Genomic DNA, 15941 nt, shown 5'->3' with positions numbered 1-15941 from the left:
CTACGTAAAAGCTAACATGGAAAGAGAAACGAATATGCCATTTTCAACACCTTCCAAACTCACACAACCTTTACTTTACAGAATTTCACAGACTCCTCCAATTCTTTCTTCACTCACATCTTCTCTACTTTCACATCCAAAACATCCCCAAACCCTAACCTCCCTTTTACATCAACCTAATAATCTTCAAAAATATATATAATGTTGAACAATAAAAAATCTATAAACTCTCCTCCACTAATTTAACCATGAATACCAACTCAAATTAATCCACCAAAGACACTACAATATTTATATTACATGTTTTCACCAACTTCTTCATAAATATCTTCATAAATATCTTCATAAATAAAATACTCTTTTCTTTTCATAAACTAAAATTAACTTATCTAAATAAGAATTTAAGTAAACATTTTACAATTTAACTGAAGGAGTTCGTTTGTTTTATAGAGCAACACGGTGAAACAAACCCTATCTCTTGTCCCAGCTGCAAAACGGTTTATGGCAGTTAAGCGATGAACTTTGGTCCCGCGACACGGCGTCGTTTGGATGTGCCGTTGTGTTCCAGCAGAGAGTTCAACGAACTGTGCAGGAAGTGGATCGATTCAACGCCGTGATCTTTGTCGGTGGCCACCACGAGGACGTTGCGGGTTCTTCCGCCCAGCGTTGCGATTTCGGCTTTGAGTGTTGTGAGGTGCAGAGACTTGAGAATTTCGACGAGATCAGGGATGAGGCCGGAGCGGTCCTCACAGCACAACGAGGCCTTGAATGTGACTCGTCCGTCACCACCACTCTCGTCACCGCTGGTGGACAGAACGGAGATCTCGTCGGTCTCTGAAGGAAACGTTTCGCATTGGGTTATTTCAGACATCTGTTGCTTCAACTCCTTCAACCTTTCGACCACCTTGGCCAAGAGTGAAGCCTTGTCGGTCTGAACAAAATCGTTGAAAAGCTATTTGACTTTCTCGAAGGTTCAAAAAAAAGCATGAAAGAATCCTAGGGTGGAAGAAAAACAAGAAAAAGGCTACACAACAAGTGTGTTTAAGGTGTAGAGCAGAAAGTAAAATGTAAAATTGTGAGAGAATTAAATTATTTTTCTTCTTATTTTACTTTTAAAAATACATACTTTGTGAAAAAAGATTTAATTTTGAGTGATAAAATTGTATATAATTTATGTGGGGTTATGTTAGAAAAAATCTTTACAATAGAAAATAAAAGAATATTCAAAAGGGTCTTATGATTACATTCATACATACACTATTAAGATGTTTTTATCTATTTATTTTCTTTCTTATGATTAAGATGAACTGATATTATATAAAATGAGCTAACTATTATAGTCAAAAGGTGCAGTCAGTCAAAAAAGTATGCAACCTTTCTGAGAAAAAAGAGAAGAAAAGGAAAACGTTTTACACTATATTGTTGTTAACCTTTCACACGGTTTGTTGTCATTGCAATTGTTTTTGAATGCCCTCAATATGAATGAAGATTGATGGAGTACTATGAAATGAAAAGATTATATATACCTTGGAATTACAAGGAAGGAGAGTGCGAAGCTTATTGAGGTGGGCATTGATTCTTTCCCTTCTTCTCTTCTCAGCCTCTTTGTGGTTCCTCAAAGCAGCAAGGGCTTTATCTTGAAGAGGTGGTGCATGAAATGGTTCCAAAGGGTAAGAAGAAAAGGAAGCAGAGAAGCTTTGTTGCATGGTTGATGATGCAGGTTCAGGGAAGAAAGAATCATTGGTGTTTGAAAGGAACTGAAAGAGGTCAGAGTTATCCATCTCTATCTGATGCTGGATCTCAGATAGTGTAGGTTAGAGGTCAATTTATGAGAGAAGGTGAGAGAGAGTGTGTATCTTATAGTTTCAGGTTTTGTGAATGGTCTTTATACTTATGGTTGTGCTTTTTGACTGCCCTAAGAGAGAGAGAGAGCCCTATCACAAGTGTGGAATGAAATCCAATACTCAAACTTACACACTTTTCGGTGCAATTTTTGGATGATTTTTAGATTAAATATGTTTTTAATTCTTAAATGTAAAATTATAATTTATACTTTTCAAATTTTGAAATAATTTAATTTTTAATTTTTTAAAAAATAGATATAACTTTTTTAATTTATGTTAATGTTTTTACATTTTAAATAGTATTTCAAGTTAATATTTCAATTATTTATATAATTTATTATGTTTTAGTTTAAATACTAATTTAATACATTGTTTAACATGTAAAAAAAATTAATATCATTAAATTAAAAGGTTATATTTATTTATTTTAAAATTTAAGACAAAAATGCATTATTATAATTTAGTACATAGATAAAGATTAATTTTATTTTTAAGTTTAAAAGTTAAAAACATATTTAATTTTTATTTTATATATGTTTTAACCAATACGATTTTTTTTCGAAAAAAAAAAACTCATTTTAAAAATAATTTGTTCAGATAAGTATATTTCCACCTTAATGTTCAAACTGCTAGATCTTTTTATTGTTCACACTGAGATTTGTTCTCTAAAACTAAGAGATACGATTTTTTCAATTTACTTTTTGAAAAAAATGAAAAGCAAAAGATGAAAGGAGAAAATGATAACACAATTCACGAAGTCCACTCTGCGGAAACCAAATTCTCAACGTATGTACATCCAATTGATTTAGTTGATTTATTTGAACAATCTTTCTAAATATTTAATCTGAAAAAACTAATTAATATATCATTTTATTTGATATCTTTCTATATAATAAGTACAAAATTTATATTTTTTTCTCAAGGTATATATATCCTTTGGGTTTTATTTATTATTATTATTATTATTATATATATATATATATATATATATATATATATATATATATTTGTATTAACTTTTGAATTCTAACTTACTTGTGTATGTGAGAATATTAAATTGTTACGTTGTCTGATGATTATAGGTGTATTAAAATGTCTGCCTTAAATTGGTTCACTTGATTGCAAAAGGGTCTACTTTTATCCCGACATTATCAAAGTGTTGGGAAGTATTTGATAATATTTAGCTAACCTTAGACAACATATACTTTTGGGAAATGACAATTGAAAATATTACAAAGTGTTCTTCTTTACTTAAAAAATATTGAATGGGCGATGTTTTTCTATAATATCAATTTGTTTTCTTTCTATGCTTTCTCATCTCGCATTATCCATTTGTTATATATCTTTTGAGCTTTTTCTACCATTCATTCTATTTGTAAAATAGACACATATGAATTCATATTCAGATAACCTATACGTACTCAAATTCAATACCAAATCTGAATCTAAATTCAAAAAATTTTCGAAAGCGATTGATGGTAATTAGGTAAGAGTAGGTATTCTCTCATTTAGATTTTTATCGAACCTCGAAAGAAGAAAGTAATTATGTTAGGACTTGTCACATTACAAAAAATTATAATTTTTCCAGGAGTTATTTATAGTATTACTGGCGATTTTAACCCCTAAATTTGTTTCCCGCGGTTACAAAAGTCTCGGAGAAAAGCAGCGTCGTTAAACATTACCGGCGATTTTATATGAAACCGTAACAATTTCTTGGAGTTCTGGTAAAACCGCCGCTATTTTGAAGGATTTTTGAAAACCGCTGAAAATAGCTGGAATTTTATGAAAACTATCGAAAATAGTTGTAGTTTCTTTTAACCGTCCCTATTTCCAGAGGTTTTCTCCAAAACCACCTCTAGAAATATAGTGATAGCTCAAATTTTTATTGATTGTGACATCTATTACTTTATGCTTCTAGTTCAAATTAGTTTTTCATGTTTAGATAATTAAATACATAAAGGTTAAATTAAAGTTTTAGTTCCTTAACATTTTTTTTGCTTTCTAAATCAGTCTTCACACTTAAAAAATTGTTGAAATAGTTCCCTTTGTCATTTTTTGTCATAACACTTTCATCTGGCTAACTTGGTAGAAATTTCTTTTGTCTATATATTACTTCTTTACTCAAAAGGCCAATTTCACCAAACTATGTGCACCTTTTTCAATTTGGTAAGTGCTTCTTTAAATGCTCTGTCGATCAATGTAAAATGTCGATCAATGTAAAATGTCTTATATGGACTATATTAGTAGAAGGAATTAATTTCAAAACATTTGAGAATGGATGTGGTGATTAAATTAAATACGAGTAAAAACTATACAACTTTAAGGACAAGATTCTAATATAATCAATTAGGTGAGGAGGTGTTATTGCTTTTAAAATAGGATGTCTACATTCACATTTTCTCAAATTTCTTATTTGTAATAAGTGCCATGATGAATATAAAGAGTATGCCAGCTACGAATCATGTTATTGACACTATCATGCTCAAACTTGTTACTAATTTGCTACTGGTGACTTCATAGTGCATGTGAATAAAATCACAACATATCAATACATATCGATCACTATTTTCTTAAGTTGTAATGAATACATTTAGGATTATCAGATAACAGAGATTTAAAAATAGATGATGAATGAAAATTGTATTTCCAAAATTTATTAACTATCTATTTAAAATTCTAAACCTCGTAATTTACTTTGTCTTCTTTATGTGATACCTAAGTTTTTATTATCTTTTTCACCATGTAGCTATTAGCGTGATGATAATAATAAAATTCTACCAATTAGAATTTTGATTTCAGTAGGTTTTTCCTTTACTTTATATTTTCTTTTATCTTTTAATATTCTCTTGCATGCATGTAGTCTTTTGGGTATTTTTGTATATAATCTAACATGGAAATATGGATTCTTATTTAAGTCTGGAATGATATGTTTGGTTTTTTTGTCCAAGTTTCTTAAGAATAAGTTAAATACTTTCTCAACACATCTACTTGCACTAGTTTAGAAAAGGTCTTTAACGTCACCCTTTAAACAGCCATATAGACGTCCGTTCTGGAGGAAACAAACATCTAAAGCCATATAAACCTCTGATGTGGGAGAACAAACTTCTATATACTCATTTTTTAAATCTAAAAAGTCACTTTTTGACTCCATTTAGACGTCAGATCCCGCAAATCCGACTTCTAGAGCAATATAGACGTCCGATGTGGGGGGAACCGACTTTTATATACTCATTTTTGAAATCTAAAAAGTCATTTTTAACTCCATTTAGATGTCCAATCCCGCCAATCTGACTTCTACAGCCATATAGACGTCCGATATGGGGGTAACCGACTTCTATATACTCATTTTTGAAATCTAAAAAGTTACTTTTTAACTTCATTTAGACGTTTGATCCTGCCAATCCGACTTCTGCAGCCATATAAACGTCCGATGTGGGGGAACTGACTTCTATATACTCAGTTTTGAAATCTAAAAAGTTACTTTTTAATTTCATTTAGACGTCTGATCCCGCCAATCCGACTTCTACAGCCATATAGACGTCCGATGTGGGGGAACCGACTTCTATATACTCATTTTTGAAATCTAAAAAGTTACTTTTTAACTCCATTTAGACGTCCGATCCTGCCAATCCGACTTCTATATGGCTGCATTAAAACACCGCGAACGCAAGGCAGCAGTTACGCGCACTTAATTTTCATCATCTTCCTCTCGTTTTCTCTCTACGGGTGATAACTGTTGAAAAACCGTTATTTTTATACATAATTTTGATAATCAATCAAACCTTTTTTACTTAGAAACTTACTTTAACTCATGTTTTTGCTTTAGTTTTGTGAATAAGAGAGTTGAAATGTGAATTTAATGGTTTTGTGCTAGATTCCTTTGATTTTGTAGGTTATTGGAATGATTTGAAAGAAGATTTAAAGTACCGAATGGTTGGAAGGCAGAAAAGTTAACCAATCAACCAGAAAAGTCAACCAGTCAACCAAAAAAATCAACTAGTTAACCAAAATGTAGAAAAGTCAACTAGAGTGCAGAAAAAGTTGCGCTGAGTGGTAATTACCGCTGAGCGCCAGTTTTGAAGTGCCGAAATCACTGTTGAGGGCTAAAAATGCAGTTGAGCTTCATTGTGAAGAGCCGCACTTACCGCTGAGCGGAAAAAGTATCGTTGATCACCATTTTTATGGGCTTGAGCTTATTTTGTGTAATTTTTAGAAATTATAAAAGGGGTTTAGTTGACTTAGGGTAGACATCTTTTGGCAGACAGAGGCGAAACTTTACCCCTTGGAGGAGGATTATGGATGCTAAAGCTCCTTTCTCAACTTTCTAGGGTTCTATCTTTCATTATTTCATTGTTTTTCATCTAGTTTCACCATGATTATGGTGAACTAAACCTTCATTGTTGTTGGGAACCGTTGTAATCCTTTGAAACTCTCATGTTTTGAATTGATTCTTTATAATATATTCTTTCTTTCATTAATTGTTAGGGTTTTTCTTCTATACTCTATGCATGCTTTGTTTAACTCATTCAATTGCATGATCATTGATTTTATTTGTATGGACACATATAGATAAATCTAGACATGAAGAAATTCTCCCAAGAGCAATATTACCTAGACATAGGGATAGGAGGATTGGTTGCCTTTAAGCTTATGTGCGAATGTAATGCATGAATAATTACTAGGGAGACAAGACATTGTAAACTAGTGATTAGGATTAGGCTTTCTTCACCGAGACATCGGGTTTAAGGTAAATTAGAAAGTGACATTAACATTAATAAAGAAAGTTGAATTCTTGAATACATGAGAGTGGATAGGAGAACTCGGTAACCCCAACAACATAGTCATCCATATATTTCAATCACGTTTTGCTTCCTTTGTCCAATTGATCAATACATATGCATTCATATTTACTCTTTAGTATTTGCATTTAAATCTCAAAGAATTGATTTTTCAAGTCTTATTTAATCAAGAAACCACACAATTATTTAGGCTGTGAGTCCTTTGGGAAACGATACTTGGTCTTACCATTTTATTATTACTTGATACGATTCGGTTACACTTGCCGAGGCTTAACAACGGGTTACGCTTTTCAAGTTCGTTTTCTCACTTTTGCACTATTTTAAATTAATTTTACTCTGATTACATCACTCTTTGATGCATTATCTTTCATTTGAACCGATTAAAATGCATTTTCGTTGGGTTTTGGTGCAGTTTTACTCGTGTCCTTGGGTGACGATTTCTTGCGTTTTGCACTCCTCCAATTCTCTCCACTACGTTTTTAAATCCATCCAATACAAAAAAAAATGTACAATACATTCTCTTCAACTAAAATAGAAAGTTGTAAACTCGAATCACCATGAGTCAGGAGCAACCCGAGAGGCCTCAAGCGGAAAAAGATCCAATCAAATACGACAACATTTTAGACGTGTGATCTATAGTGTCAGACGTCTATATAGACGTCTGACTTGTATGGATCGGATGTCTATATAGATGTCTGACGTATTGGGTCTGATGTCTCATTCACGTCACCCATATAGACGTCGGACAAAGATAATACGTTAAAAGTCCAAAATAATAGACGGCTAAACCCCTTTCTACACTAGTGTTGGTTGGGGTTTTGGTGTATTTAGAAAATAAATGATAACAGAGAGAAAGAAACTTTGATAGGATTTAATATAATACGTAACTAATAACAAATTGATATGGCAGTGATTTATTTTGATTGAGAAATAAGTATAGTTGTAATGATGTTGAATTATATAGACCCAAACACATTGGTGGACATATTTAGGTTCAATTTAACCTTTGGACTTATAGTTGAGTGTGCTGTTATACAATATTGTTTTGTATATTCTCTTCACACATTTTTTATCAACACTCTATCATGTCAAAGTTACATTGCTTTTCCCAATCCTACACAGTTTTTTTGTTGAAAAGACACAATTTCTTTTTCCATTTTTTATTTATGTTATCTCGAACAGTTGGGAAATGTGGTAATTTGAAATGATGGTTCTCCTATCTAGCCTTCTTCTAAATTCAAAATTAGAAGCATCAATGCTTTCTATCTGGTTAGTCAGTATCACCTTATCATGTTTAACATTCATTTTAATACACTAGTTTTATATTGAGGAGAAAACTAGAAACACTGTAAATAGTTAAAAAAAAAATCAAACAAGACAAATTACAGAGATATTCACACACTCCTTGAAAATCTCTAATATTTTATCCACAAATTAATGAAGCGTGTGATGTTAGAACTTGGGACACAAATTAATAATTGGTTATTCTTAAGGAAGCATATTTATGCTAATAATTGATAGTAAGTATCAAATTTTTGCTGACATTGTATAAATATGTTTATCCACAAATTAATGAAGCGTGTGATTATATAGTCTTTTGCTGACATTGTATAAATATGTTTATCCACAATCCATTACTTATCCACTGACAAAATCTCACAAGTCCTACAGATAAGTATCAAACTATATATAGGAATAAAAATGCATGCATATCCAAGAATACCTTGTTGACACTAGGAACCAATTCTTGCAAAGCCCTGATTCTTTCAGTTATTCTCTCTCTACGCAACTGTCATTGACTGGCAACATGAAAAATAAAAATTAGCAAATCATGAAAATAACTTAAGTTATTTTGTCATTATTCTAAATAATAATCTCTACAACAAGTAAAAGGTTTGTATTCTTCAAAATATCCAATGGCCCACCCTTTTAGCTATACTGTGTGGATTTGTAGTCTGTCCTCTTCTAGCGCGCACTCTAGGTCGCACTGCTACTGGATGTGGGGCAGTCAGAACAGTAGTTGGCATAATCGAATACAAAAGTTAACAATAACAGCAAAATACAAGAGTGACACAATCGAATCAATGAACGCGTTCAATAGAGTAAGGTACAAGACACAAACGCGTAGAGTGAAAATGAACGAAGAGAAAATGAAGTGACCTCGCCAGCTTTCTGAGCCGCATGAACCGCAAATGTGAGGAATTCCAAGAGCACCTCGACGAACAATAAGGCGCCTGCACGCTGCCTTGACGCCTCGACACTTCGCTCAACTCTAGCAGGGGAAGACCAGCACAAAGATGGTGCGGGGAAGAGTTTTGAAGGAAAATAATTATGGTGCAGGGAAATGAAGATGTAGGGAGGGGAGGGAGAGAATTAGGATTTGTGAGAAATTAGAGAATCAGAGAAAATGAGTAAAGGTAGAAGAAATGAAAGGTGCGAGGAGGGATGAGTATTATTTAGGGAAATACATTAAAAAAATTAAATTTTAGGGCCATCTTTTATTATAGTAGCCAAAAAATTTAAAAAAAAAAAGGTAATCACGGTTTTAGTCCTAAACCATTGAAAATTATTCGGGGTTTCTAAAACCCCCGGAAACTAACCCTTCCTAAAATGTATTATTTTTGTAGTGTCACTTTCATCAACAATTCTCTCGCACAACACAAAAATTAAATTCAAATTGGATTAGGATATGAGCTTAGACAAGTATTGTTTCTTACGCATGCTATTGATCTTAATTGATAGTAAAATAGAAATTTTAATGGTTTAGATGGTAAGATGTTATATATTAACACTTTTAATGTTCACACGAATATATCACTACATTATATAAAATGATAAAACGATGAGAATTATTTTTACATGAAAAATGAAAACAATGAACATATTAAAAAAATGAGGTGTTTAGGGTTTGACTCACTAGATTTTCTAAAAAGATTTGATCTACTACGAGTTTGTGGGTTAAGGTTTACTCACTAAATTTAATATATATATATATATATATATATATATATATATATATAATATTGTTTATTAGTTAACAAGTGAATTTAACTCATTTAATATGTTGTCAAAAAATTTTGATAGATAATTATTGTTTTCCGCAATTATTAATTGTAAACAAATTTACACTTACAATAAATTTTATTTTGTAAACAAATTTTATAAGATAAACTTAGATTTAAATTAATGTCATCTTAAACTTATTTTAATTAGACTGATTTTAATTTAAGTGAATACATTTTAAATTAGGAAAATGATAAAAGAGCAAATACAATACCAAAATAGGTAAATTTGGGTTTTCACATAAATCACAAAATATGCTAACTCCCCAGGTGCAGACAATCATATCATCCCATGCTACTGCAGAATCTTTTCCACTATCCACCACTAACAACCTCAATAGATCATAGACTGGCAATGATACAATGGAGCACCACCTAGAATATGGTTTTTTTCACCCTTATTTTGTTATAAATAAAAGCAGTTTTAATCTCTGTAACTGGTTTTTCATATATCAATGAAATTCTCCCTTTCGTTTTTCCTTCTAAATGTTTATAAATCATATAAGATGGTATCTTAAAGCCAAGTTGTTGTAGCTCTAATGACCCGAGGTGATGGTTCCCATTCCTTCTAAACTTTTCTGACTTTCAAAATGAAATTAAACCAATAAGCATAAGGTTACCTAATGGTCATGTTTCAATTGCAAAGCATGCTGGTCATGTTTCTTCATTACGTCTGTTTTGTATGTACCAAATTTTTCATTCAACTTCATCTCAGTATCAAAGTTAATTTCTACCTTGAATTGTGTTGTTTCCTTCAATAATTCACTTTGTGTTATTCAGTATCAGCAATCCCAAAGGATGATTGGCTTTCTAAGTCGTTGTGAGTATATCATTCCTTCCTTGTCAACAAAAGAACCCTGAGTGTGTTGCCAACTAATTCATATTGTACCATATGATCAAGTTTGTTACATAAAACACTTCATAAGAATTATGGTTTTGGTTTATAATTTATACATATAATTTTTTAAATATCAATTAAGTTGATCGTGATGTTATGTGTCCATCAGACTTAGGAGCCGTCTTTAATATTTTGTACCTAGCAAGTGTAGGTATTAGGTGAAGGGATTCAATTTCTAAAGCCTTTGCATGAGACTTTCTCATTCATCTCTCCAATAACGCATAGTCACATTGTGAGAGTACCTATGGATATCATCAAACAATTATCTTTGTTGGATTACTATCATTTTTCATGTCACACCGTATAGATTTATAAATGTAAATCCCAAACAAATGTCTTATGTGACTATAAAAAAAAATTAAGAAACAAACATGTCAGTCCCCAAACTCTCTAGATGCACAAAATTGCATCAATTCCTCTTAGTTAATTTGTACTTCCCACAAGGAATGTCATGTTCACTATCTCCGAACACATAAAGACATGTCAATCTTGTCTTGAAGTCCCTCCATCTGATGATTATGTGAAATAAAACTTTCTTCCTAATTTGCTCAGTGTTCAGAATGTCAAAATTTTGTTGTTGAAAACAAAAAAGATGTTAATGAATTAAGTAAAATATATTAGACACTATATTTGTTTTAAGTAAACATACCATAATATCCTGCAATAGGAAATTCTTCTCTATCTCCGAGACGTCATCCTAAGATGCAATGACAATAAAAACATGTGTTTTGGCCAACATGCCTAAATAGCTCCAAAACTTTTTTGCATGTGGACCTTTAGGTATACCCAATCGAGTATCAATCTCAACCACTAACCTCTCCATAGTAATATGTTGGAATGTAACATCCGACAACCAAGCTATAAATCTCCATGTTCGTTCTTTCCTTATCTAGAGCTTATCGTACTTGAAAACACATTGTTAGTACATCATATATGAAAAATAAAACAAATTTTTTCTATAAAGTTAGAACAAGAAAAATAAAATAAAAAATTGTAAATGTGGTAAAAATAATAAAAGGACACCTATTTGGGTATTAATTTCTTTCATATGCCTTTATTTTGATCACTTAGAATTGCATGAATGTCATCGACCTTGTTTTGAATGATTCTTAATGAGAAAGACGTTGTTTGATGCATATCTAGAGAGTCTTCATTATCATTTTCGTGCATGTTTCTTCCTTCCAATATGACTGACCATTTTTTATTAGTTGGATCAGTGACATAGAATATTTATCTTGCTTGACTAACCATTCATATAACTCATCTTGCTAAGGTTCACCAAAGTGAACATGGAGTTATTTGTCACCACACCCGAATTGCTACTAACTCATTTACACTTGAAAACTAAAAGTCTAAAACTTATATAGTTAAATATAAATAATATATTTAAGATTAGCACAATATTATAAAATAATATTTAACTATATAGTATAACCGTCCAGTTAGTCAAAGAGGCAACCAGCCTATGTTCCCATGTGAAATTGATTGGTCGGACTAAAAACAAAGTTAGCTTTAAAGATATTTATATTAACCCTAAGCTACATCATTACCGTTCAACAATAATCAGAAGCTTATTCAAAAATCTATAAATACAAATTTGTGATATTAAGGTAGTTGGTTATATTTACTACACATTGATTACTAACATTATCAAATATATACTAACTTTATCATCTAAGTGCTCTGTACAGATAGCATCCCAGTTCGACCGGAAGACAACTAACATAAAATGGAGAAAAAACTTTAACCTAAATTTGAAAATAGGAAACTATGTGAAAAAAGTATACTTAATTTCGATTCCTTAAACCAAAACATTAACCAATAAAAAAATAAATCTTAAGAAAACGAAAGTATTTTGATAAAAACTAATTTAAACATCTCTTATGAACTTGACTTAATTCATAGAATTCGATTTCTGAAAACTTAAACTCAAATTTAAAAAAAACAATCTCAAAACATACTTGTCAAACTAAAAATTGTATTTGAACAGAATTAAAGAATTAAGAACTGAAATGAAAATTGATGAATATACGAGTGGAATAAAAAAGTTAGAATATAAAGAAATTATTTAACATTATAGAAAAATAGATTGATATAATTTAAATCTAACGAAATTTAAAGTACAACAAATATAGAGGCGGCTGTGAGGGGTAAATTAAAATGTGAGGTGGTTCATAAATCTGTACTGTTTGAATAAAGTTTGCAGCAACCAAAAATAGAATGATGCATGTGAATTCAACTTCCATCGCAAAACCAAATAAATTCACGTGCCTACTTTATTGATTGCGTTTGAAATTACCAACTCCTGCTTGCAATTTCTTGCCACAGAAAACGTATCAATTATTGCGTTTCAAATAATTCTTGCCATTTTTCAATTCAAAACTCACCAATTACATCAACTACTATGTAAATATCACTTTACTAATATCTTCTCTAAAAGGTTTTAGAAGGTTTCATTTTGTCAAACCACCGTTTCAATTGCTTGTATCCTTTTTGAGTTGTTGATTTTCTTTTTAGAAAACTTTTTGAAAGGTTCTGAAAAGTAAAATATATTTAAATTATTTTTAGTCATGATTAATTAACAAGAAACTATTAATTAAATGTATAATAATAATAATAATAATAAATAAATAAATAAATAAATAAAAACTAGATAATAATTAGATACGGACAATGTGATGTTTGTTGTATGATGTGACTTATAATCTAAAATGAAAGTAAAAAATCCTTTCGCTAATTACTTATTCTATTAAATTTCAACAAAAATGACAGGAAAATTGTAATATCCCAAAAATACAGCAATAAACTATAATATAGAACGATCACATTAATAATACTTCAGATCAGTCATACACTAGAGTCGAGCGTACGCTCATAGTCGAACGACCTTACAGGAGGAGTTACAAATTTAAACCTTACAAGATAAGCAAACCTGACCGAACGGTTTACAGAAGAAAAATATCGAACGACCATTCTTAACAAAAGAGAAGGTGATCGAACGACCACCTTACTATAACTAGACTATTGACCGAACGTCCTACTCTTCGGTCTTGACTTCGATTTCTTCCAAATTTTCTTCTTCTAGTGCCTCTTCCAGCAGCTCGTCTCCTTCTGCTCACATCCACACGGATGATCGTTGCAATGACAAGGACGGACATACAAAACCAGACACGACAGGAAACACAGAGTAAGCTTATGTAATTTAATTCATGCATAAACATACATTTCAAATAATCCAACAGCAAATAAATTTCAACGTACGTATCATACAAAGCCTATCACTAGACTGATTGTCCGGACTGTATGAAATCTGTGTAGCTACAGGCGTTCGTGCACCCGGGTGATGTAGTAACTGGAATACTCTCATCAGCTGCCACCCGAGGTTAGTCCTATCGGTACAAAGTACCCCTAAGGACTGAGACCTCCTGTCGTTCCCACACATGGCCTACCTTCTTCTACGTGAAGACCAGTACCCACGGAACATCAGGATGAACCGCCAGCATTAGCGTTCCCACAGTCATACTTTACAAATTCAATATTCAACATGAGTCGTTCCTCCCCGGAACGCTCGTTCATAATTCCAACATATTTCATCCATATCATATTCTCCTCATCTTCCATTATCAATCATCTTAGTTTCATCTTTCATTATCAATCATTTCAATTTCCTCTTTGTTCAAAGATTTATAAAGACACCAGATACCGAACGTTCAATCCTCACTCAGAACGAGGACGAACACTTGGAACGAGATAGAGAGGTCTCCATTTATAGAATAGAATAAGACCGAGAGGGTTACGGTCGGTTTGAGAGAGGAACCGAGTGTAATAAATATAGCAAGAAACAAATGAACCGACCGTTAATTACCAAGTGAATCAATTATATGAACTGACTCGTGATAGCTATAACCGAACGCTGAAAAGGCCTCGCCAAGTGTTACGACTCTAGGCCGGAACCAATCGATACAGACATATCAAGACATTTCAGTAATGATACTTAGAAGAATTTACATAAAGAAACCGAACGCTTATGAATATTTAGCTTAGTTGAATTTACATCAAGAAATCAGAATGTCAATCAATGACCGAGCATGGTAGAGAAGGAAATTCTATTGAAGTTAGACGAACGCTATTTTTCATCAATATAGATTATATAAGAAACGAGTACAAGCGCTTGGTGTAAGACCGAGCACTACTCAGTACGAGCGCTTGGTGTAAGACCGAGCACTAATAAACTTATAATAAAAGGCTTAATAAATATAATAAGATACTATCGAAGCAGTGTTTACGAACAACAAAATATACCGTTACATATAGAAATTTAGTTTATCATAGGATACCCAGATACAATTGTGCTTGGCCGAACGCTCAAGCATAGTATTACCACACGAGGACGCTCGTCCTCAACTAGGATTCTCTCCAAATGAAAGAATATCATTTCAACTATATTTACCAGAAGAACCGAACGGTCGAAGACCGTTCAGTAACGAACGTACACTTTCATATGAGAAATTTCATATTCAGAATTCATTTATATCTGTCTCATTTCTTAACATATAGTTTCATAACTTTATACATTCATATTATAATCGACTTTCATACTTCATACAATTCATATCATATAAGTTTCATATATTTCATACATTATACATAACTCAGCCATATTTCATTTCCACTCATTAAATCAACGAACGTTCATTCAATCCAATCATATCAACCATCATGCATCAAAATCATTCAGTCAAATAACGAACGTTCATACAATACAACAACATACAAATTAAATTAAATAAGCTTCCCTTACCTCTAATGTGAACGATCGTTCTAAAGGCAGAAGTACAGTCCACCGCTACCTGTTCTTCTACTCTCAACGCTCGACAATTTTTCAACTAAACCAAGAAAATCAAAACACTCTCAGAATACTCATTTGAAGAATGGCGATCAACACAGATAAACAGAACTGGATTTGCATGCCTAGGAAGATGAACGATTGGGTGCAGAGAAGGACTTACCAACTCAGCTTCACAAACCGAACGGTTTAGCTGGAAGCTCTTGACGCCGGAAGTACTTCTACGGTGCCGAAATAGTGATCGGAGAAGAGAAAGTGAGTGTTTTCTCAGAGAGAAGATGAAGAGGATGTAGAGAGAAGGAGGAGAGAATGAGATTCTTCAGAAATTTTGAAAAGAGGATGCATGCAGAGAGTGGGGTAGGTTTTTCTGAAAATTCAAGTTTTGCTGCATATGTCAAAACGAACGTCCCCTCTTCAGTCGACACCTGCTTTCCACTAACTGATTTTCGGATCCTCTTTGCTTGACACCTGGCGTTCGTCATCTGAGTGTCG

At 32.3% G+C, this 15941-nt stretch overlaps 1 protein-coding gene across 1 annotated transcript; it reads right to left on the bottom strand.

Annotated features, from left to right (window-relative positions):
* Positions 1–333: 333 nt before the first annotated feature.
* LOC124833385 (transcription factor bHLH106-like) lies at positions 334–1968 on the bottom strand. Its single transcript, XM_047307861.2, has 2 exons — positions 1527–1968; positions 334–931 (listed from the first exon to the last, which is right to left on the bottom strand). The coding sequence occupies exons 1-2, from the start codon at positions 1779–1781 to the stop codon at positions 509–511; spliced, it is 678 nt and encodes a 225-aa protein (XP_047163817.1). The 5' UTR covers positions 1782–1968; the 3' UTR covers positions 334–508.
* Positions 1969–15941: the final 13973 nt, after the last annotated feature.

Source organism: Vigna umbellata, chromosome 8 (genome assembly GCF_029865625.1).
Source record: "Vigna umbellata cultivar VRB3 chromosome 8, Vumbellata_1.0, whole genome shotgun sequence".
NCBI lineage: Eukaryota > Viridiplantae > Streptophyta > Magnoliopsida > Fabales > Fabaceae > Vigna > Vigna umbellata.
This window is presented reverse-complemented; position numbering and strand designations above follow the sequence as displayed.

Coding starts and splice junctions, on each gene's coding strand:
- LOC124833385 (XM_047307861.2), bottom strand. CDS start 1,781: ATGGATAACTCTGACCTCTTTCAGTTCCTTTCAAACACCAATGATTCT. Junction 932..1,526: donor TCCTTCCTTGTAATTCCAAG/GTATATATAATC, acceptor GATTTTGTTCAG/ACCGACAAGGCTTCACTCTT.